This window comes from Mustela nigripes, chromosome 8 (assembly GCF_022355385.1).
Source record: "Mustela nigripes isolate SB6536 chromosome 8, MUSNIG.SB6536, whole genome shotgun sequence".
In the NCBI taxonomy this organism is placed as follows: domain Eukaryota; kingdom Metazoa; phylum Chordata; class Mammalia; order Carnivora; family Mustelidae; genus Mustela; species Mustela nigripes.
Window position 1 is genome coordinate 75,298,562 of NC_081564.1, and position 22,335 is coordinate 75,320,896.

At 45.8% G+C, this 22,335-nt stretch overlaps 1 protein-coding gene across 2 annotated transcripts; it reads left to right on the forward strand.

Moving 5' to 3' along the window:
* The first annotated feature begins 1,241 nt into the window (after positions 1–1,241).
* Positions 1,242–17,015, forward strand: SEC11C (SEC11 homolog C, signal peptidase complex subunit). 2 transcript variants are annotated; one of them, XM_059409758.1, is made up of 6 exons: positions 1,244–1,448; positions 8,210–8,319; positions 11,526–11,675; positions 13,630–13,749; positions 16,107–16,164; positions 16,815–17,015. In XM_059409758.1, the coding sequence occupies exons 1-6, from the start codon at positions 1,362–1,364 to the stop codon at positions 16,866–16,868; spliced, it is 579 nt and encodes a 192-aa protein (XP_059265741.1). In that variant the 5' UTR covers positions 1,244–1,361; the 3' UTR covers positions 16,869–17,015. The 2 variants fall into 2 exon arrangements, with proteins under 2 accessions (XP_059265742.1, XP_059265741.1); XM_059409759.1 differs by lacking the exon at positions 13,630–13,749 and having other exon boundaries at positions 1,242–1,448.
* The last annotated feature ends 5,320 nt before the right edge of the window (positions 17,016–22,335 follow it).

The following is a 22,335-nucleotide window of genomic DNA, read 5'->3' on the forward strand; positions in this document are numbered from 1 at the left end:
AGTCTGATGCTTAACTGACTGAGCCACCCTGAGGCCTCTGGGATATTTTAAATTGCAATCTGCCCCTTACCCCCAGAGCAGCTCATTCCTCTTATTCGCTTTTCTTATTTCCAAAGCACCACTGCCCTCAAGGTATAATTTACTCATTTATTCTATCTACTTCTGTTAAAATGTACAGAATGTAAGTTTAATCAGGGCAGGCATCTTTCCTTATTTTGTTCACTGATGTTTAAGTGCCTAGAAAAAGGCCAGGTGCATAGTAGATGCTTCTGAAAGATTTGTGAATAAATGAATGAAATAAATAATGCACAACCGAGTGAATGAATGGTCCAGCTAATCTACAGTTGCAAAGTGTAAAATCTGAGTTCTATTTCAGACCCTGACCCTTAACTTTTGGCCATGTCCTTTAGACCTTCTGTGCCTGTTTCTTCGTGTATAAAATTTCATGGCTATTTATTCATTCAATTAATATTTGTTGCAACACAACTATGGCCAAGAGGATACAAGGATGCTTCCTTGCATTCAAAACTTACTACTTCTTGGGGCGCCTGGGTGGCTCAGTCGTTAAAAATCTGCTTTAGGCTCAGGTCATCATCCCAGGGTCCTGGGATGGAGCCCCGCATGGGGAAGCCTGTTCTCCCTCTCCCAGTCCCCCTGGTTGTGTTCCCTCTCTTGCTGTGTCTCCATCAAAAAAATAAATAATCTTAAAAGAAAAAAAAGTAAATAAGTAACCTTGAAAAAAAGAAATCGTACTACTTCTTGCAGAGCGTATAACTCGGAGACTTCAAAAATCCCGCCTCTTCTAAGCTCGGTCCGCTAGCCTTGTTCTTCTTTAGGCTCCTCCCAGATTCAGCCCCGCCGGCGGCCAGAGTAGAGGCCCCGCCTCCTCTCGGCGCAGTCATCCAATGGCTAAGATACACGGATAGGTGAATGCAGCAAAGCTTTAGGTGTCCTCTTGGCGCCTGACCAGAGTCTAGAGGAATTCAGTTCCTCTCGAACAGTCACTTCCCCGAGTAGTCCCTGCGCTATGCAAGATCACCCTCTCTCCCAAGTTCCCTGGGAAGGGTCGGACACGGCTCCTCAGTCCCGTCGCTGCCCTCCCTAGAAGCCCTGGGGCTTCACTGGACGAATCTCTCGTCCCGCGGCATTCTGGGAGTGGTAGTTTTCTTCCCAGTTCCCTCCTGATGGACCAGTGCCCAAGACTCGCAGAGGACTACCATTCCCAGACGCCCGAGCGAGCTGCCGGTCACGTGATCCGCACGGACAGGCGGCCGGTAGGCGGGGGCCGGGGCTGGCCGGGGCTCCGCAGCTGTCTGTGACACCCGGAGCGGCGGGCCATCTCGGCCCTTGGAAAGCCCGCCATGGTGCGCGCGGGCTCCGTGGGGACGCATCTCCCGGCGTCCTCCTGGGACATCTTCGGGGACCTGAGGAAGATGAACAAGCGCCAGGTAAGGGAGGCCCGCGGGGTGGGCGCGCCGGGAGCGAGAACGGGCTGCGACGGCGGGGAGTCGCGGCTTTCTGGGCAGGGCTCCGGCAAGGACAGCGACTGGGGCTGACGGCGCCCCCAGGCTCCTCCACCGGCTCTCCGAGGCCGTGGGTTCAAATCTGCGCAGACCCACGTGTGGGCAGGGGTGTGCGCTGTCTTGCACTTAACAGGAGCGCAGTGAGGGGAGGGTGGTCAGGAAGAAGACGACGGGAGACTAGTCCTACGGATGTCACATGTGGTTGGGAAAGCCGGGAGAGGCGACTCGGTCGTGAGTGACAGCTGTCTGCACGGGTTTGAAGGGCCAGCTTCTGGAAGAGGAAATAGATTTCTCTCTGAGGCTCTGGAGGCCTGACACCCCGAGGACGGCTGCCCTGCGGATGGAAGGGGCGAAAGGAAGGCACTTTCTGACAGTGGACACTGTCCAGTAGTGCCTCTCAAAGTGATTTCTTCCCATTCTGGGAAGTGTGCTCCCCACCACGCGTCGGGACTACATAAAGCTCCTTGTGCCTGGCGATCTCACTGGGGGTGCTCAGTCGTTGGACTGATTCAGTGTTCTACAGGGGGCCCCAGAAGGCGTCCCTTAGATTCTGTCATCTGGCTGCATCTTGGAAATAGGAAGCAGTTAACGTGGGGGTCTCTGGGCACCTGGGGTTGATTTCACACTCTTCTGTAACCTCAGAGGAAAACTTCCTTCCTGCTCTCTCCTTGGTCAGCTCCCTGGCCAGCTCCTTGGCCAGCATCGCTTTGAGTCTTCAATATAAGGCAAGAGTGAGTAGGGACTAGAAAGGAAGCCCGCTCAGTCAGGAAAAATGTGATGGCTTAAGCTTCTAGATAGAGAATTTAGGGGACCTGTAGGGCATGATAGATCCTAACGGATCCTAATACTTCTATTGATTTAAACAATAAATTATGCTAAGAAAAATGGAACCATCCTATTGGTAAGTTTGATTGTCTTCGAAAATGGTATAGGGCATCCTGGATGGCCCAGTGGGTTAAGTGTTCAATTCTTGATTTAGGCTCAGGTCAGAGTCCCCAGATGGAGCCCCGCTTGGGGCTCCCCAATGGGTGTGGAGCCTGCTTAAGATTCTCTCTCTTCCTCTTCCTTTACTTCTCCCCTTCTCTTCACCCCCTCATGCTCTCCCTCTCTCTAAAACAAACAAAAACACTTAAAAAGAAAGTGGTGCAAATTCTTATGATTTTGACACATCCTGTCATTTTTGCCGCTATACTGTGGAGTGGGATGATGCCTATGGCAGAACACAACTTATGCCTGTGGACATATGGGTTTTGTTTTGTTTTGTTTTCCAAATAGAATTTCATACTAGCGCAGCAGTGTGGGAGAGTTTGGTGACTCAAGTCACCAAGTCTAAACTGTCATTTAGAGTCTGGTTGTTTCTAGGTGTGCACAGCTGATGAGCTGTTAGGAGTTTCTGTGATTAAGATGAGTTGTGGCAGTGATTATCACCAGCTTGAAAAACCAACAGCAAATTCCCTGAGCACTGATGCTGTTCCCAAGAAAATCCTCCAGAAAATAGAGCTTTATTTAAAACTCTAGACTTAATTGGCTAGGTTTTTAAAATGTCTCTAAAACTGGTACTAATTACTGGTGGTTATAATTGCAGACTCTCAGAGAAGGCCTTCTGATGAATGTCTCAATTCCTAAACTAGTTTGCCTTTTGAAAGATTTGCATATTCCCACTCTTGGTGATAAGGCCTGTCAGAAGCTATTGCATTGTCTATGTTTTGCTGGTTTTCTGATTAAAATGTGGAAGCTCAAATCTGCATCCTCCTGATACTTTTTTCTTTCCTTTTAAGCTTTGTCCTTTTGTTTCTTTTTCTTTTTCCCTCCAAAATAGCATTCTCTGACACCTTGTCAGGCATGCGTGCTCTGCCGGTTGGAAGTGGGATCTCCTTTCTCTGCTGCCCCAGCTTGCTATAAAGTAAGGCAAGAGCCACATGCAAAAACAGGGACTCTTTGTTTCTGCAGCGAGGAAGAGGGGAAGGAAGACAGACAGCTCCTGGCATTTCTGCTGCTTTGTCGGCCAGAATATCGGGTCTGAACTGTTTGTTTGAAACTCTCAGACATTGGCTGTTTGCATCTTTGGTGGACAAAGACTGAGTGTGGGCCTGCTTCTGAACTTTTGCTTTGGCTGTGAATCAACAAGCTTAGAAAGTTGGTAGGTGACGATGGACAAACAAAAGGCACCAGTGAAACGTGGTGGTGTATTTCTTACATCGCAGTCAGTTTGGCAGTAGTTCAACCAAAATTATATTTCTGGATCCCAGAATTTTATTTTATTTTATTTTTTAAAAAATATATTTTTTTTATTTATTTGACAGAGGGATAGAGAGCACAAGTAGGCAGAGTGGGAGGCAGAGGGAGAGGAGGAAGCAGGCTCCCCCTGCTGAGCGGAGAGCCGGATGCGGGGCTCGATCCCAGGACCCAGGACCCAAAATCATAAAACTGTGGCTTGGGGGCGCCTGAGTGGCTCAATGGGTTAAAGCCTCTGCCTTCGGCTTAGGTTATGATCCCAGGGTCCTGGGATAGAGCCCTGCATCCGGCTTTCTGCTCAGCAGGGAGCCTGCTTCCTCCTCTCTCTCTCTGCCTGCCTCTCTGACTACTTGTAATCTCTGTCTGTCAAATAAATAAATACAATCTTTTTAAAAAATGAAATAAAATAAAACTGTGGCTTGGGGCTTTCCTAGTCAGATCTGTAATTCATAATGAAACAACATTTATTTATCAAGTTCTTCAAATCAGGCAGGGCAGGTGGAGAAGTTTTCTAATGTGAGCTACTTTCGACCTATGTGCCTTGCAAGGCAAATTTTACTTCGGAAGCAATAATGTAATGTATTATAGCCCAGTGCTTTAACAGTCTCCACTTGGCACTCCAGTTTCCTTGTCTTCTGGGTACTTAGTGATAATTTCATAATTTGCTATTGGCACCGTAGCCAAAAAGTTTTTTTTTAATGGTGTGTAACTTTAATTTTGAATTAAATTTACCGTCTTTTCAATTATTACATCAGAATATCTTCACGGTTTTAAAAAAAATTTTATTTATTTATTGGAGAGAGAGAGAAAGCTGGAGAGAGAGAGTGAGCATGAGCAGGGGTGAGGGACAGAGGGAGAAGCAGGCTTCTAGCTGAGCAGGGAACACAAGGCAGGACTTGATCCTAGGACCCTGAGATCATGACCTGACCCAAAGGCAGTTGCTTAACCAACTGAGCCACCCAGGCGTACCTTTTCATGGTTATTTTAATTCATTTTTATGTCCCTACTTGCAGTTGTTTCCTCCATAAACCTGGACTGAATAATTTCACAGACGTGTAGCAGGAGCAATATGAGCTCTGCTTTTCCTACCTCGCTGCCGCGTCAGACTGTGTGTTTCTGTTTTGTCACACTCTTCAAAGTAATTATTTTAACGGCCATCTAATATTCTGTCAAATTCCTTTAAACATTTATTTTCCCCAGACTTTGAAATTAATCCATGCCCATCACAGAAATTTTAAAGAATAGAGAATAGTTTAAAGAAGAAAATTCAGGGGCGCCTGGGTGGCTCAGTGGATTAAGCCTCTGGCTTCGGCTCAGGTCATGATCCCAGGGTCCTGGGATCGAGCCCCACATCGGGCTCTCTGCTTGGCAGGGAGCCTGCTTCTCCCTCTTTCTTTGCCTGCCTCTCTGCCTACTTGTGATCTCTGTCAATAAATAAATAAAATCTTAAAAAAAAAAGAAGAAGAAGAAAATTCAATCACTCGTAATTCCGCCATGCTGAGATGGCCTCTGTTAACCTTGAGGGCAACTCCTTGTGTCTGTTTTACAAACTGTTTTGCAGTTTGTGGAGCTTCTTCTGTAGCCTATACTTCTGTTTTAAATAGTGCCGTAACCTGCCATTATTTTACTCCATCATTTCTCTGTTGTTGCTCACTTATTTCCTTTTCTCTGTTACTAGAAATAGGACCCTAATGCATATTATTGGACCATGATTCCCTGCCTGCGTTTCTTATAGACTGAATTCCTAAAGCAGGACTACTGGACTGAAAGTAACCTCGTGTTACAAGTGCCAGATGGCTCTCAGAATGACTGTCCATTTGCCTACTCACCGCAGTGCATCCTGGGCCAGCACCAAGTATTAGCATTAAAAAAAACAAACAAACAGAAATACCCCCAAACTTGAAATTTGCTAGGCATAAAAAAGAAGAGGAGAGGGCGGAGGCAGGATTGGGTTTGAGCACTCTGTTTATTCACCACTTGTATTTCTTTGGAAAATTAATAGTTTTAAGCTTTTGCTTCTTTTGTTGTTTTGGGGATTTTAGTGTATTTCTTACTAATTGTTTGTGCCCACCATATATTACAAAATGTTTATTTTCTCACTATTTATTCAACGAATTGAGTACTTACTTTTTGCCAGACCTGTATTGAATATTGGAGGTACACCTGCATTTTGGTACAAGGCCAAAATGATCTTTGCCTTTGTGGAACATATAGTCTAATGTAAAAGACACATTAGAAATGATATGTGTAATTATGATAGTTATTATACAGATGGTATAAAGAAGTACAGAATGCAGTGAGAATATATAACAGGAGGACCCAGGCTGGTCTACAGCAGAGAATAGCAAATTCCAGCCCACCAGTAGGGGATTGGGGGAGGAACAGAGGGGAGAAAGAAAATCTCTCCCAGGCTCCATGCCCAGCGTGAGGCCAGTGCAGGGCTCAGTCTCACGTTCCTGATGTGATAATCTCGCGTTCCTGAGCAAAAATCAAGAGTCAGACACTTAACCAACGGAGCCATCCAGGCACCACCCCCCACCATCTGTTTTAATAAATAAAGTTTTATTGGAACACTGACCTACTAATTCTTTTACATGTTGTCTTTAGTTGCTTTTCACTACAATGAAAGGGTTGAGTGATTTCAACAGAGACTGTGTGGCATGTAAAATACTTATTATGTGGTCCTTAATAGAAAGTTTGCTGACTTCTAGTTTAGTGGGTCAGGGAGGGCTTCCCTGGGGATTTGGTGCTGAAAGTAGGACTTAAGATGAGTGAGCATTAGGTATGCTGAGGAGTCGAGGGAGAGAGCCTCTGGGCAAAAAGCCAGGTGTAGATCCGGAGTGGATAGGAGCACGTGCTCTCTGAAGCACTGATAGATGCCACTTTGTGGCATCCACTTTGTGGAGTGCTGTGAGCTTCACCGGCTGAAGCTAGGGAGAAGGGATATGTACCAGACAGGGCCGTAGACCATATTCATCCTCAAAGCAGCAGGCTGCAGTTGGAGGGAATCGATCGAGGGACAATTGAAACAGAGCACAGAGATGATCAGATGGCCAGAGGCACATTTGCGAGTGCGTGGAGAGCGTAGTGCGGAGAGTGCCTCAGAACAGGTGTGCGTGGCCGTCAGGAGACTGGTCCCCATGGGCTCTGCTGGTGGCTTGGATGAGAGTGGTGCCAGTGGGAGAGAGAACAGAACAGACTCCAGAAATGTTCAGAAGGTAGAATGTGTAGAACAAATGGGGGGGGGGGGTGGTGACAAAAGTCCTGCCATGTAGGCGAGCACATATGGCAGCAGAGCAGGTGTACATGGGCAGGTAGAGGGGATCGTTGAGTTAGAGACACCGGGACGGAGCACTTTCAGTTCCAGGTCTGTTGTTGTGAGGGGTTGGTTCAGGTGGGAGAAGGACGTTGGAGATGAGGATGTCTAGGAACTGAGACACCGGACTGCTGGGTAGGCCATCTGCATGGCTCTTCGGATCACCCAGGACAAGGGTGAGAAGATTGAGGCAAGTTCTAGAGTGAGGAGCCATCCTGGAGGGCACTAAGGGCAGATGCCCTGAGGGACTTACATTCCAAGTAGTAGCAGGTACAGTGACTTTTGTCCCTAAAGCCCCTTGGAAGACCGGAGACATCTGGCCCAACGATCCAGCGATAGTCCGATACAGGGTGTTGGGATGTGGGCACGTGTTGCTTCCCCTCTGTAGTCACAGGGGTTGGGTATGGCTGGCCGCTGTCAGCAAGGAAGAGCCTTGAGCTTTGGCGGGACAAGCCCCGTGGATCTTAACTCCGTGGTCTAAGGAGGAGCGAGGCCAGCGTGGAACTCGATACCATCTTGTGTGGCTTTCTGCCTGTGTTCTTAACCACAAAGTGTTTGCTTCTTACTTCCTAAAACATTTATGGAAAATTTAAATATCCAGGTGTTTAAAGTTTTTTGTTCACTTTGAAATGTAATCTTAAGCGCAGAACAGCTCATTGCTAAGCACTATAGGACCGTGAGGCCTCCTTTGAGGCCCCTTTGGCCAGGGGGCTAAGGAGCAGCTCTAGGTAAACCACACTGCGTGCATCAGGCTCTCAGGTCTGATGGGCACTCTCCAGAGCAGGAGGCCCTCCGGCTAGAACTTGAATAATGGGACTCTTCAGGGTTGAAGGGTCTGGGAAATCCCAGTCAGGTGAGTAGAATCTTATTTAGGCTTTAACAAAGTAGGTTCCATGGATTGCTTTGGGGTTTTTCTCTCATTGCTCATTGAAAGGGAGACAATATACGGATGGCTCATGCCATGGATGGAAGTTGAAATACTATTTGAGTTTGTGTGAATTAGTTTAATATCCTAAAATCACAGTTTAGTCTTTTGTTTTGTTTTGCTTTTTTGTGAACTGGCTCATCGCCAGCTTCGGGTTCGGGCCTGTCCTCTTACTGGTTTTCACTTTGGGTCTGGCCTTTCTCGTTCCAGCTCTATTACCAGGTTTTAAACTTTGCCATGATCGTGTCTTCTGCGCTCATGATCTGGAAAGGCTTGATTGTCCTCACTGGCAGCGAGAGCCCAATCGTGGTGGTGTTGAGGTAGGTTCCGCACACGGTCTAGCTGCTGTCGCGCTGCTGTGGAGCTCTGCCCCGTGACAGAGGAGCAGCGTTGCCTGAATGAAAGCCTGCGTGACAGCCAACACTCTGTGTTTTCACTGGGTGGAGTATTAGAATGTTCTTCATTGATACTGTTTTCATTTCCTTCTGCCCTTTGTTAAAACACCTCCTCTTTCTCAGCACACTTCGGAGCTCTTTTCGTGTGCATACTAACACAGTGTATTTGCTCTTGTGTTTTAATGCTCTAATGCACCTGAAATAACAATCCTACGCGATTATGTGTGTACAAATTGACTTTAAACATCAGTAGTTTGAAACTGTGATTTAAAACTGATTTGGTTTTCTTTGTCCCCGACAGCCTGCAAGGTGGCCCTCCGCAGTGCCTCACAGAGTGTGCCCGGCAGTTTTAAGCTTCTCCCGCAGCGCTCTTGTAGGTGGCTGCTCCCTTCTAGAGCGCACGATGTGCATTTTAGAAAAGCTAATACTTTAGTAAACTATATACAGCTGTACAGTCCTGCAAGAGGACAGCGTAGTCCATTTGAAATTTAAAAAATCACACTTGGGAGCCCTTAGGTAGTTCAAGAGGCTACCTGCCCAGTGTGTCCCAGACCATTGCGCCTTGCTGTGGGTGGGAATGGAGCCCGTGTGTTTTATAGGTAGCAGTGACCAGGTCAGAGTCACCGCTGGTCTGTGCAGGAGCCGAGGCCAGCACGTCGTTGTCCCTCCCCAGCCGGTTCCTTTCCCTCTACCGGCCTCTTCTGCTGTGTTGTGGGGCTTCAGCCAGGACGCTGGCTTCACCTGGTTGCCCTCGCGTGACTGGCCAAGGGGCCTATTCTTTCATGCTTTTTTTCATGCTTTTCTTTTTTTTAGGCTTTCATAAGCTGAGGGGCCTCAGGAGAGCATACGGGTTTCTGATTCGCTGGTGTTCCTACTGCTCTAGGGGTGCCCTGGGATCCAGGGGTTAGGTTAGGAGGGAGACAGGGATCAAGCGCGTGGATTCTAGACACCTCAGCCTTGCTTTGGTTATGGCGACTCCATTTGTATGTATTGTATATGGGGGTGCATCCTGGTGAGACCTTATTTGAAGGAAGGATTTTAAGGCTTTTTTTTTTTTTTTTTAAAGAAATTAAACACCTCTGGGGTGCCTGGGTGGCTCAGTCAGTTAAGCCGTCTTCCTTCGGCTCGGGTCATGAGCTCAGGGTTCTGGGTTGGAGTCCTGCATTGGGCTCCCTGCTCAGCGGGGAGTCTGCTTCTCCCTCTGCCCCTCACCCCACTCATGTTCTCTCTCCCTCTCTGAAATAAAGAAATAAAATTTTAAAGAAAAAACAAAGAAATTAAAAATCTCTGATTGAGGAGTGCCTGGGTGACTCAGTGGGTTAGGCCACTGCCTTCGGCTCAGGTCATGATCTCAGGGTCCTGGGATCGAGTCCCACATCGGGCTCTCTGCTCAGCGGGGAGCCTGCTTCCCCCCTCTCTCTGCCTGCCTCTCTGCCTACTTGTGATCTTTCTCTCTGTCAAATAAATAAATGAAATCTTAAAAAAAAAAAAATCTCTGATTGTGATGGGCCATCTCACTTAACAAATAAAAAAGAGCCCAAGGCCCATGAAGGCCAGGCCACTCGCATCTTGCAGTACTTTCCACAGAGCCAAAACCAAATCCCAGGTGTTCTGGTTTTCCTTAAGTCACTGAGACACACTTATATACAGAGACTGTTGTAACATTGCTGTCTGTAGAGACTTCTTTTTTTTTTTTTTTTTAAAGCATCCTTTATAGTTCTAAAGCACATTGGTTTGTCAACATAAACAGTTGACATCATGAGAGATATGCGACCTTGGGGAACACTGACCTTTGGGAAATCCCTGGCCCATGAGGAAAGCAAGCATAAGTTGTTATTAGTGAAAAATTTCAAAGCAGTACTTTTCTCATGGGACACAATAATGACTTTTGACGACACACTGTATACCCTTCTGCCTGAGACTTATCCAGAAGGTTCTTATTCTAGCTGTGGTTCTTAATTGTTTGCGTTCTTTCCCTCCTAGTCATTTATATTTCTAGCTCTATGTGTTTTATTCAGATTTCCTATTTTTGAATGCTAGATCTATTATGATACTTAGTGTCACTGGTTTCAATTAAAAATAAACACACCAGCAAGTACTTAGTGACAGGCCAGTCTCTACTATGTTCCTCTTTGCTGATCCGTGTGTGCTGACAAGTTTAAGGTGGCCCAGACGCGGGACAGACAGGAGGGCCAACTTTCTGAGCTGCTCCCGTTACGAACTCACATTTTCCTTTAAAGCACTCACTAGTCTGATTCTTCCTCCCTGAGTCTTGCCCTCAACAAACTTCTTGCTGGTTTTTGATCATACAGCCCCTATACTGCAATATTTTGGGTCTTATTTATTTTCTCATGCTTTAAGGCAAAGCATGAGCATATGGAAAATGAATTCTGTTTTAATAATTTCAGCTTCTACTAGATTATAGTTCACTTTGAATCCATTGGTGATTTTTGGCATGGGTTTAAACTAGTACCATGTGGGATTATTTATTGACCTCCACATCTAAAGCAGTCAACATTTGTTAAAATTCGGTTTTCTGTAGAATATGGTCTGAAGGATGAGGGCTGGAGTCCCAAGAGTTGGGTTTGAATTTTATCCCAACCCTCAGCTTGGTTTGCAGATAGATCACTCTCTCAAGGCGTTCATTTGTTTCTTTCTCTTCCTTGAATGGGATTGCCCACCTCTTAGGTGTTGAGGATGAACCATGAAACGCAAGAATTGCCCTAGAGTATCAACCAGCTTTCTAAGTCTACACTTCAGAATGAAAATACTAATGTATTTATAGATGTAAGACTTTTTTTTTTTTTTGAGGCTAAAAATTGGCAGCTTTCACCTCAAAGAGTTCACATTATACCTGGTTCTTTGTCTACATAATGCAAAGTATAAGAGGGGCTTGCTGCTCTCCTTTTCATACTTAATCTAAGGAGAAATCATTTCCTTTCTCGCTTGATGTCATCATCGTGAGCAGTCAGAAGGGAACCACTGTGGCTTGGTTGATAGCTCCCAGACCTGCCCGATGATTCATGGAGGTTGACACGTTCACTAATATGTTTACTTTTGTATTCTTCATGAATTGAAAGTTCCCCCTGTGAATCCAGGCTAATTGGTTGTGATTTTGCATTTCTTCCCAGTGGCAGTATGGAGCCGGCCTTTCATAGGGGCGACCTTCTGTTCCTGACAAACTTCCGGGAAGACCCTATTAGAGCTGGTGAAATCGTGGTTTTTAAAGTCGAAGGACGAGACATTCCAATAGTTCACAGAGTGATCAAAGTTCATGAAAAGTAAGGTGGTTTGACTTCTTTTTGGTGGTGTTTTGTAAATTTTGGTAGCCAGATTTATTCATTCATTCATTCATTCATTCACTCATTCATTCCTTTAGTACTGATCAAACTTTTTTTCCCCCATTTTTTCTTCCTCAAGTTTTTACTTAAATTCCAGTTTTCCAGTTAGTCAACATACAGTGTGTTATTAGTTTCAGGTGTGGAATTTAGTGACTCAATTTCGGAAGCCAATTTTCATGGTTGATTGGAAAGTAGCAGACGCTCTGGGTTACGCTCCCAGTCCTGCCGTTTACTAATTGGGTGACTTTGGACCCGCTACTTTACCCAGTCTGCAAGGGCATGATAACATTATCATTTCCCACCGTGACTCACAGGGCGATTATGAGAACCGAACGGACAGGTGTTTCTGGAAGCACCCAGTAACTTGAGTGGCTGCACAGTGGGAGGTGGCGTGTACGAGAGCGTAACAGTTATCTGAAGGAGTCTGAGAAAATCCACTCCCATCGCAGCTGAGGATTATGACAATGTGAGGACGCTTCTGAAATGCAGAAAGCTGCCTGTTTCTCCGTGTCACTTCGGACAAGGTGGCATTTGCAGCGGTAGCCTTAGCCCTGGACGGTGGCACGTCCCTTTCCCTGACCCGGCCCAGGGTTCAGTCATTGCGTGTCCTGCTTCACTCCCCTGCCCGCCGACAAATGCTCTTGCTTTCTGTTAAATGCCAGTAGTGGCTTCCAAAGACACGTTTTGGGAACTGGAAACGATGACTTCTACCTCAAATGTGTTAAGTTCCCAGGAGAGGGTACAGTCACATGATGATGTGTTACCCTCTATGGACTGGGTTATTCATTCACCTCATGCAGCCTAGTGTGGCATTTTTACCTGCCTGAGTTAATGGAATTAAACTGAGATGTGTGTATTTGTGTTTTTTAAATAACAGAGTGTTTCTCATTGTGTGTGTGTGTGTGTGTGTACACACGCGCGTACCTTCACTATTTGTACATTTCCAGTATTAGGTTCCCATCCCATTCACTGCTTGCAGGGCTTCCCCAAAGAAGTTGATACTTAAAATTGTCACTTTGTTCTGCTGTAAACATCAGAATGGGCCTGTTCTGTTTGTGTCGTGCTCTTGGTACAGCATGGTGGGACTCGATGTCCACTTGTTAACTGACTGATAAAGAAATACACATGTAACGTGTCACGCAACATGACAGCTGACTTAAAAATAATTTCTACAGATGAGAAATTATTCAAAGTTGAAGAAATAATGGTGATTTTCTGTAATTTGTGTGAGTTGCGGGAGTGACTGCTTGGGGTTTTATTTTCTTGATTTCCTTTCTAACCGCAGCTGCAAATCAGCTTGCTTCTTTTGGCATGGTTTCAAATCTTTGTGGGCTTTTAATATTTTATCTAATTATACTAGTGCCTTTTTTCATTTGTCTTATTGAAAGAAGACCCCCTTTATAGCTCTGTAATGCTGTAATGTTGTGTTTCTAGTGTCAAGGCTATGTAAGCACCGGTTTAGAATGTTTAAAATTAATCCCGTGGGTCTCTTTACCACGCTGATTTTATGCCATTTGTGAATCCTGTTTCTTTGCAAACCAGATTTTATACCACTTTGTTCAGTGCTGAAGGAAGTAATGCACCACCGTTCTACGTTGGGCAAGGAGAAGGAAGTTTGAGGAGGGTGAGGGCGCGCTTGCACTTGAATTAGCCTTGTGCTCAGATCCTGCTTTTTGGTTATCAGGGTAACAGGAGCATTTTGGAATTTGAGTCTGCAGAATCGCCAGTAGACCCTTGTGTTAGTTGGATAGTCAGCTGTAAGCAATCACCTAGACCAGGAAAGATCCAGTCATCGTCTGAATGCCTGTATCTGACTGTGACATGCCGGGTAGACTGTTTCCTAGCGATGCCGTGCTGAAAATCATTTGTGAAAGGACATTATTTTGCTTTCTAGAGATAATGGAGACATCAAATTTCTGACTAAAGGAGACAATAATGAAGTGGACGACAGAGGCTTGTACAAAGAGGGCCAGAACTGGCTTGAGAAGAAGGATGTGGTGGGAAGGGCCAGAGGGTGAGCACTGACTTACATGGAAGTAATATAAAGATTCAGAAACTAGGGGCGCCGGGGTGGCTCAGTGGGTTAAAGCTTCTGCCTTTGACTCAGGTCATGATCCCATGACTCGGTCCTGGGATCGAGCCCCGCATTGGGCTGTCTACTCAGCAGGGAGCCTGCTTCCCTTCCTCTCTCTCTCTGCCTGCCTCTCTGCCTACTTGTGATCGCTCTCTGTCAAATAAATAAATACAATCTTAAAAAAAAAAAAAAAAAAAGACTCAGAAACCAGAAAGATAGTAACAGAGAAACTAGAGGGCGCCCGCGTGGCTCAGTTGGTTAAGCATCCAACTCTTAGTTTCAGTTCAGGTCATGGACTCAGGATTGTGACATTGAGCCCTTCACTGGGATTCTCACTGTGGAGCCTGCTTGGGATTCTCTGCCTCTTTCTCTCTTTCCCTCCCTTCCTCCCCCCCCCCCCCCAAAAAAGAAAAGAAACTAAGTGTATAGGATAATAGAATCACTCGTTACAAATATTATATGTCAGGAGAGTTGTAAGTAGCCCAGTTTGTACTCCACACTGCATTTACTGTGGAAATACTGCTCAGAACTAAGGACCTAAAATCTAAAACTGGATAGAAGTGTGTTATCTGTATCATTGGTTTAACTCTATTTTTGAAAGAAATCTTCACCTAGAGATAAGTTATTTGTGGTTTCAGATAGCATTACAGGAAACCCTCCCAGAGATATCACTATTCAACACTCAAGGGAATATTCTAGACATTCCCTGTACCTATAGAGATATGTGCATATATCATATATAATTTTACATAGTAGAATTTTATTTTATGTTTTCACCCAACAAGAAGTTGGAAATAGATTTCTGTGTCAAATCTACATCCAGGTATTTATTTTTATTTATTTATTTTTTTTACATCCAGGTATTTTTAAGTGGCTACCTACTGTTGTTCCACTGAGAATCATAAAATCATAACTTAACCAGTTTTCTTTTGGTGGACAGTTAGACTATTTCCTCTTTTTCTCTACCAGAAACAGTTATGTGATAAAACTTTTCATATTCATCTTTGCATAATTGTTCCAACGATTCTACCTCTGATGCAGAGGAGCCTGTATGCTCTTATTTAAAAAAAAACAAAAAAGACAATTCTTCCCCTCTTCTGGTGACCCCTTCTTATGCTTAACCCTTGTTAGAGGTGCCCTTTTTTTTTTTTTTAAATCTTCATTAAATCCCACAAGCTGTTTGAGGCTGGAGAACCCAGTTATCATTTTGTAAGATTTAGCTTTATCAACTAGACTGTGGTTTGAGGCCTCTTCCTACCCCATTTCTCCCTCTGCTGACCTTCTAACTCCTTCCTCCCGTTGCAATGCTGGCATATCTGTGGGGAGAAGAGAGAGACTTCCAGCTGCTCAGTCCTCTATTTTGTAGACATCTGGAGGACAAGCTTTGTATAAAGGAGAAGTTGGGGCTGCTGATTTACATAGGACTGATGGGTACAGGATGCCTTACCTGGTTTCCCCTTAGCTAGGTAAGGCTTGGGTCCGCTGATTGCATTTTTTTTTTTTAAGATGTTATTTATTTGTTTATTTAACAGAGAGAGTGAGAGCACAAGCATGGGGCAGGGAAGGCAGAGGGAGAAGCAGACTCCCTGCTGAGCACGGAGCCCAGTTTGGGGCTCCATCTCAGGACCCTGAGCTCATTACTTCAGCTGAAGGCAGATGCTTAACCCACTGAGCCACCCAGGCGCCCCCCACTGATCGCATCTTGACATGAATTTTGTCAGCAGACTCATTGGCTAGCTTATGCCCCAGACCTTCTGTGTCTGCAGTCATCATCATGTGTGGGTATAAATTATGGGACTCACATCTGTGTTCAATAAGCCTGTTTGTTACATCTGAAAAGCCCCGTGAAATATCAATGATGATGGTTCTTCCAGTTACAAACTAATTCTCCACGTATTTTGAAAGCTTTCCCTGACAGCCGTCTTTATATAGGCTGTCTGGATATGACTTCTGCACTAAAAAAATTAAAAACTAGCTTGATGGCCATTGTCAGTTCCATGTGTACAAGTGGCTCAACTAATTATTTTAATTCTGCTATGGTGAATGTAGCAGGCAAAGACAGGCAGCATCTTTGGTTGAAATCATGTGCCTGCTTAAAAAATCGTCCTGCTGTTAATGGTGATGCTTTTGATTAAGAGAGCCTTTTGAGGCAGGAATGAATGTTAGTCTTATAGCCCGAATAGGGCTAATCCCAAGGAAGATTTGCATCTTAAGGCTGATTTAGGGTGTTTTTAAATGCTGCCACCATTATATTACAAGCAATTTTCATATTTCTGGCTTTTCGTCCTACAATTTAGGTTTTTACCATATGTTGGTATGGTCACCATAATAATGAATGACTACCCAAAATTCAAGGTAGGAACGTGTTTGTGTGTCTGCATTAAAAATGTATATATATTGGAACTTTTGCATGGGCCACTGTAAAGATGCAGTCTGTTTAAAGTGTTTTGCTGGTGTGGTTTTTGTTTTTTTGTTTTTTGTTTTTTGTTTTTTTTTTTCCAGAATGTTTGTAGTTAACTAAAATTAACATTACCATTTAAATTATCAACACTTAAATCAGTTATTTAAAATAGCTACTTTCATCTTTTGTGTTCATAGTGTATTCTAAAATGCCACCTCTGTATTTGTTGCTTTTTATCACGGAAATCTTTAAACATACAAAAAAAGTGGTACAATAAACCCAGTAATGATGTTCTCTCAAGCTCAGTAAAAATGGTACCTGTATTTTTTAAAAACCACTTGAAACACAATAGGGAACGTACACAGGAATGAGTGATGAATTTATTGGGTTTATTGGGTGCTTGATCCTTCGTCCGTCAGTATATGTGGGGGTTTTAAACCATAATGTGGCACTGAGTAGCTAGTTTGGAGAACCACACATGGGGGGAAGAGGTCATCTTTGGATTCTGTTTTCAGTCTAGCCCTGAGCAGACTTCATCTGAATACGTTTATAGACCAAACTAATTTGTGGAGTTCGGAGTAATTTCCCACTGTTTTCTTTACAGTATGCCCTTTTGGCTGTAATGGGTGCTTATGTGTTGCTAAAACGTGAATCCTAAAATGAGAAGAAGTTCCTGCAACCAGACTGAAATGAATTCTGCTGAAAAAGAGAAAACCTAATATATTTGAAATGTTCCACTTTCTGTATAAAAGGAAACAATGTGGAGACATTTTTGTCTTGTCCAAATAAATGATTCATCAGTGAAGATTGTTTTCTCTTGTGGGCTCTGATTTGAACCTCCTCCGTCTGTGTGCCTCTCCTAGTCGTCATTCTAAGCCAAGCACGGGGGTCTGGGCCACTTCCAGACCTGCTGCTGGGGACTTGCATGGTCCCTACGATGTAGTCCTAATGTCTGAGTTTCAAAACTAAAACTCTTTGCATCGCATAATAACATTTCTGGGGGAAATGAACAGGCCTCTAAAAATAAATGGTTTCTTATTTATTAAACTACAACCTGATCAGTAAATAAAGCCTAAAACCTTTTTCAAAAGGAAAGATATGATCTGCTTTGTGTTTGTGGCACGTTGGATCTTGAGAGGGTTAGATAAATTTTTTGAAAAGTGCTTCATGCTTAATAAATTAGAAAAACAGTGGATTCTCCTCTGAAAACTTATAAAAAGTACAGAAAGGTGAGAGGGGCCCGTCCCTCTCTGTAGTTCCCCAGGGACCTGCGCTGTGGGCGTCACACCGCACAACATACAGTCCTGCACAGAAAATAGTCCTTCGTGAGACTGTCTGTCAGGCACTTCTGTCCCCTCTGCCACCCGAGGTGCTGGGCTATGAAGTCCTAGCCTGGATGGAGTTTGCAGCATCTGGGAGGAACACACAGCGGTGACAATTGCCCTGAAGTAGAATTAAACAGGGTCCGCTAAGAGAGAGCCTAAGAGAATCCTTGCTTTTCATGAGGCCAGGGAAGACCTCTGAGGAGCGGACCTGGAGCTGAGTTTAGAAATCTGGCAGGTAAATCCTGGGAAGGAGCATTCCAGTCCAGAGAAAGGGCTTGGGGTGGGAGGGGGGTGCTCTCAAGCCTTAGTGACCATGTGGAGCCCCTGGCTGCCCTTAAAGGCAGGTTCTGACTCAGGAGGCCCGGGATGGGGTCAGAGACTCCCCATTCCTAACTCCCTCCCGGGGTTGGCGATGCTGCTGGGGCCTGCAGCAGTCCGTGTAGCAGTGTTAGAGGGGTAGAAAGGAGACCAATGGTGTTTTCAAATGCACTGTTCAGTTGTAACAGAAAGGTTCTCTTTCATGGAACAGTGTGATATTGACATTCTTTTGGTGAGAAAACTTGCCAGTCTCTGTCCTTCTTTGAAGTCTGTCCAAATCTGGTGGAAGGGCTTAGAATCCCTAAAAGCCACTTACCCTTCTCTTGGCCTCGAGCAAGCTCAGTTCTCTCTGCAGCAAATGGAGGCTAGGACCTGCTCTCAGCCCCCTGGCCAGCCCCAGGAGCAGGCGGCTAACTCACTGAATGCTCTCAGCACGGGCGCTGGCCTGTGTGCAGTACACGCCCCATCGCCCTTGCCCGTGTCAGGTGCTTTCCCTTTCAGTGTGAGCCTATGCCTCGTCACCCCCTTGCACGGCTTGTCTGATGGGAGCCCCAGTCTGATCTGGGGAAGAGCAGCAGGAGTGATCTCCAGGGGATGGGGGGGGGTGGGGGAGCAGCTCGCCCCTAAGCCTTTTTCTCTGCCAAAGTAGGTTGTGGCCATAACAATAGCCCTCATCCTGTCGAAATCAGTGAAGTGAAAGCAAAAGAATTTACAGGACGCTTTCTAGCAACATGATTTTCTTGTGCCCTTTAATAAACTCCTTTCTTAAGAAAAAGATTTTTATTCCTTTAACTAAAACCAGAATATCAACATGTTGGGCCAAAGCTTTATTATTTTATCATCTTTCTGGGGTCTGCCGTTGGTTGGTTAATGGGAACTTGGAAGATGCCTCACCGTGGCTGAGCCGATCGTTAATTCCTTCCTCAAGCCTGACATCCCGGCGTGAACCCTCCGTGCCCCGGCCGGCGCCGTCTGATCGTGGCTAGTTAGCAGCAGCTCCTTGAGCCTCTTAGATGCTGTCGGTGCTCACACGGGAGGGGTGGTGGGAATTGAAGCGGGATTGAAGGTCATTTTCTGGGGGTCTCCGCTGCAGACCCCCCATGGAGAGCACATCCACACGGGGCCGGCGTCCAAGCAGATGCCTGGGCACTGTGACACCCGAACAATCTTCAGGAAAAACCTCTTGCTGGGAGCTTTCGGGTGCTCCTGGGACACACATTTCTTACGAGCTGGACAACCGTTTTTCCACCTCCCAACGGCCTCGAAGTCTCAAGATGGAAGGTGGCTGGTGGACACTGGCCACGTGAGAAATCCCCACTGAGAAGGGAGGAGACGATGGATAGCGATGGGAGCAAGGGTGCCAGGACGCCCCCTGGGGTCGGGGCAGACACCCCCTGCTCAGCTCACTGACACCTCCTGCTGTTCTAAGAGGACTTAGGAAGTTAAATGATGTTTGCTCTACTGTGTTGAAATCAACACAGGTTTCCGTCGGACACTGGGAAGTTGCCATTATGGCAGTAAGCTTTGGTTTTTTTTAACAAGGTAGTAGTAGAACCTCTGGTTTCCCAGCCCTCGGGCCTTAGTCGGGCTCTTTCTCCTTTGACAGTGAATGTGTCAGTCTTACTCAAATGCTGTGCACATGCACACACGCACACATGCACCCTGGCAACTGGCCTGTGGGCTTTAAGCCGGTTGTGGGCCTGCCACTCCCCAGCAAGGCTGAGCGAATGACGCATTGTTGTCAAGTGGGGAAGTCTGACCGTTTTAAGTGAGCAAGATACGAGAATCGTCAAATGAGGGGCAGCACACCTGGCATCTGTGCTTCAAACTCCCTATGTGACACGTACGTGCAAGCGGGGAGAACCTCCGAGAAACTTCTGTGCGGGTTTGTGGGGAGTAAATGCAGTTGGGATGCTCGATCGGTCACGTCTGATGGCAGGATAGGAAAAGCCCAGAAGCGCAGCGTAGCCACGTGCCACCTCCCCGTCACCATTTTCTAGTCTGATGCTAACGCCCCCACACAAGGTGCTCTGGCTGCTGCTTGAGCACCTCTTACAGGCAGCCTCTGGCCGGGGTAGTGGACAGTCAGGCGAGCCGCATCTAGAAAGTTCGGGCGGAGACCCAGCCACCACGCTCTCTGGGTTCAGCAGGTTCCCTCCGTTTCCAGTAAGAGGCCAGGCTTGGGGTGAGGCGGGGAACAGGGAGAGGAGAGATTTGCGATCACACCGAGGGTTAAGCCCTGCCTCCACTTACGAGATCCGTAGTCTGTAACTGACTCAGACTCAGTTTCCTTGTTTCCAGAATTAATGTCAAGATGGGACAAGACTTTATTTGATGCTTTTTTTGATCAAATAGAACTTTATCCTTTCTTCCTCAGGATCCCTGGAGTTTTGGGGCGCCTGGGCTCGGTTAGTTAAACATCTGCCTTCCACTCAGGTCATGATTCTGGAGTCCGGGGATCCAGCCCCATGTCAGGCTCCCCGCTCAGCGGGGACTCTGCTTCTCCCTCTACCCCTCCCCCTGCTCCATTTCTTTCTCGCTCACTCTCTCTCTCTCTCTCTCTCTCAAATAAATACAGAATAAAACGAACAATCACTGGAGTTTAAATACTGAGGATTGATTGCCTCCCAATCATCTTGAACATTCTTTCCTATCATCTTTGGCCGTGAGTTCTCTATTTTCTCTGAATTTTGCATTTGCATCCCTCCAGTGTTGCAAACATCTCTGACAGCAGAATTGTGCCTTGGCGGCTCAGCTGTTAGCCACAGGAAGCTTTAGGACGGGGTGAGGAGAGCAGAAATCCCTTATACACTTGATCTCTCCCGTGTGCCTGCTCTGTGCTGTTCTGCAGCAGTGTGGGCGTGGCACTCTCCCTCCCAGGCTGTCTGTGGCACAGTTTGTGTTGGGTGTCCTCCGGGCTTTCCTCCGTCATCACCCAGTGCCATCCACCACAATCCTCTCGTCAGGGTTCATGCTTTCCCCAAAGTGCTTAGCTTTCGCCATTCAGCGAGAATTTCTTTGGATGGACTTTATTTTTTTAGCGCAGTTTTAGGTTATGGCAAAATGCAATGGAATGTGCCGAGAGTTCCCAGATATTCCCTGAACGCCCAAACACGGTACCTCCCCGCCACGGATGTCTGCCGCACAGTTAACAGTGTATCTGTTTTGACGGATGAACCGTTAGCACGTCATTACCACCTGATGTCCACAGTTCACGTCAGGGTTCGCTCTTGGTGTTGTACACCCCATGAACTTCGACAAATGTATGATAACACGCACCCATCATTATAGGATCATAGAGCTTAGTTTCCCTGACAAGAACCCCCTGTGCTCTGCCTCTTCATCCTTCCCTCCCCCAACTCCTGGCAACCACTGATCGTTTCTATTGCTTCCATAATTTTGCCTTTTCCAGAATGTCCAGTGCTTGGGCTCGCATGGTATGTGTAGGCTTTTCGGGTTGCTTTTTTCACTTTATTTGCTTTGAAGTTTCTTCCATATCTTTTTTATGTCTCCACGGCCCATCTATTTTTATCACAGAATAATATTATTTCATTGTATGGATGTGCAGCGGTGTATTTCTCCCTTCACCTACCAAAGACTATCTCGGTTGCCTCCAGGTTTAGCAATAAGAAAAGTTGTTATGGGCGCCTGGGTGGCTCAGTGGGTTAAAGCCTCTGCCTTCAGCTCAGGTCGTGACCTCAGGGTCCTGGGATTGGGCTCTCTGCTCAGCAGGGAGCCTGCTTTCTCCTCTCTCTCTGTCTCTCTGCCTCCTTGTGATCTCTCTCTCTCTCTGTCAAATACATAAATAAAAACTTTAAAATAACAAAAAATAAAATCAGGTTGTTTCTTTCTTCATTGTTGAATTCCAAGAGTTCTTTGTATCTTCCGGGTAACATTCCTTTGTCACATGTGCCTTTTGCAAATATTTTTTCCCAATCTGTGGCTCGTCTTCTCTTGACATTTGTCTTTTGCTGAGCAGAAGTGTCTATGTTAATGAGGTCCCGCTTGTCAAGGATGTGTCATGGATGATGGCTTTGGTGTTGTATCTAAGACATTGTCATACCCCAAATCAGCTAGATATTTCTTCTGTTCTCCTCTAGGTATCTGACAGTTTTGTGTTTTACATTTAGGTCTATGGCCCATGTTGAGTTGATTTTTATAGAGGGTGTGAGGTCTGTGTCTACATTCATGGTATTGCCTGTGGATGTGCAGGTATTCCAGCACCATCTGTTTTGAAAAGACCATCTTTGCTCCATTGTATTGCGTTTGCTCATTTGTCGTAGATCGGTTGGCTGTTTCTGTGGGTCTGTTTCTGGGCTCTGCTCTGTTCCACCGATCCATTTGCCCTCCTTTCCCGAGACCACACTGATTGCTCTAGCTTTGTTGTAAGTCTTGAAGACAGGCGGTGTCAGGCCTCCAACTTTGCTCTCCTTCAATGCTGAGGGGCTCTTGTGGGTCTTCTTGCCTCTCCGTGATAAAGTC

What these genes read in the sequence shown, in the direction of transcription:
- SEC11C (XM_059409758.1), top strand. Translation starts at nt 1,362, where the DNA reads ATGGTGCGCGCGGGCTCCGTGGGGACGCATCTCCCGGCGTCCTCCTGG. An exon ending in GTGATCAAAGTTCATGAAAA is followed by an intron (nt 11,676 to 13,629) that starts GTAAGGTGGTTT and finishes TTTGCTTTCTAG; the next exon opens with AGATAATGGAGACATCAAAT. An exon ending in ATGACTACCCAAAATTCAAG is followed by an intron (nt 16,165 to 16,814) that starts GTAGGAACGTGT and finishes TTTTCTTTACAG; the next exon opens with TATGCCCTTTTGGCTGTAAT.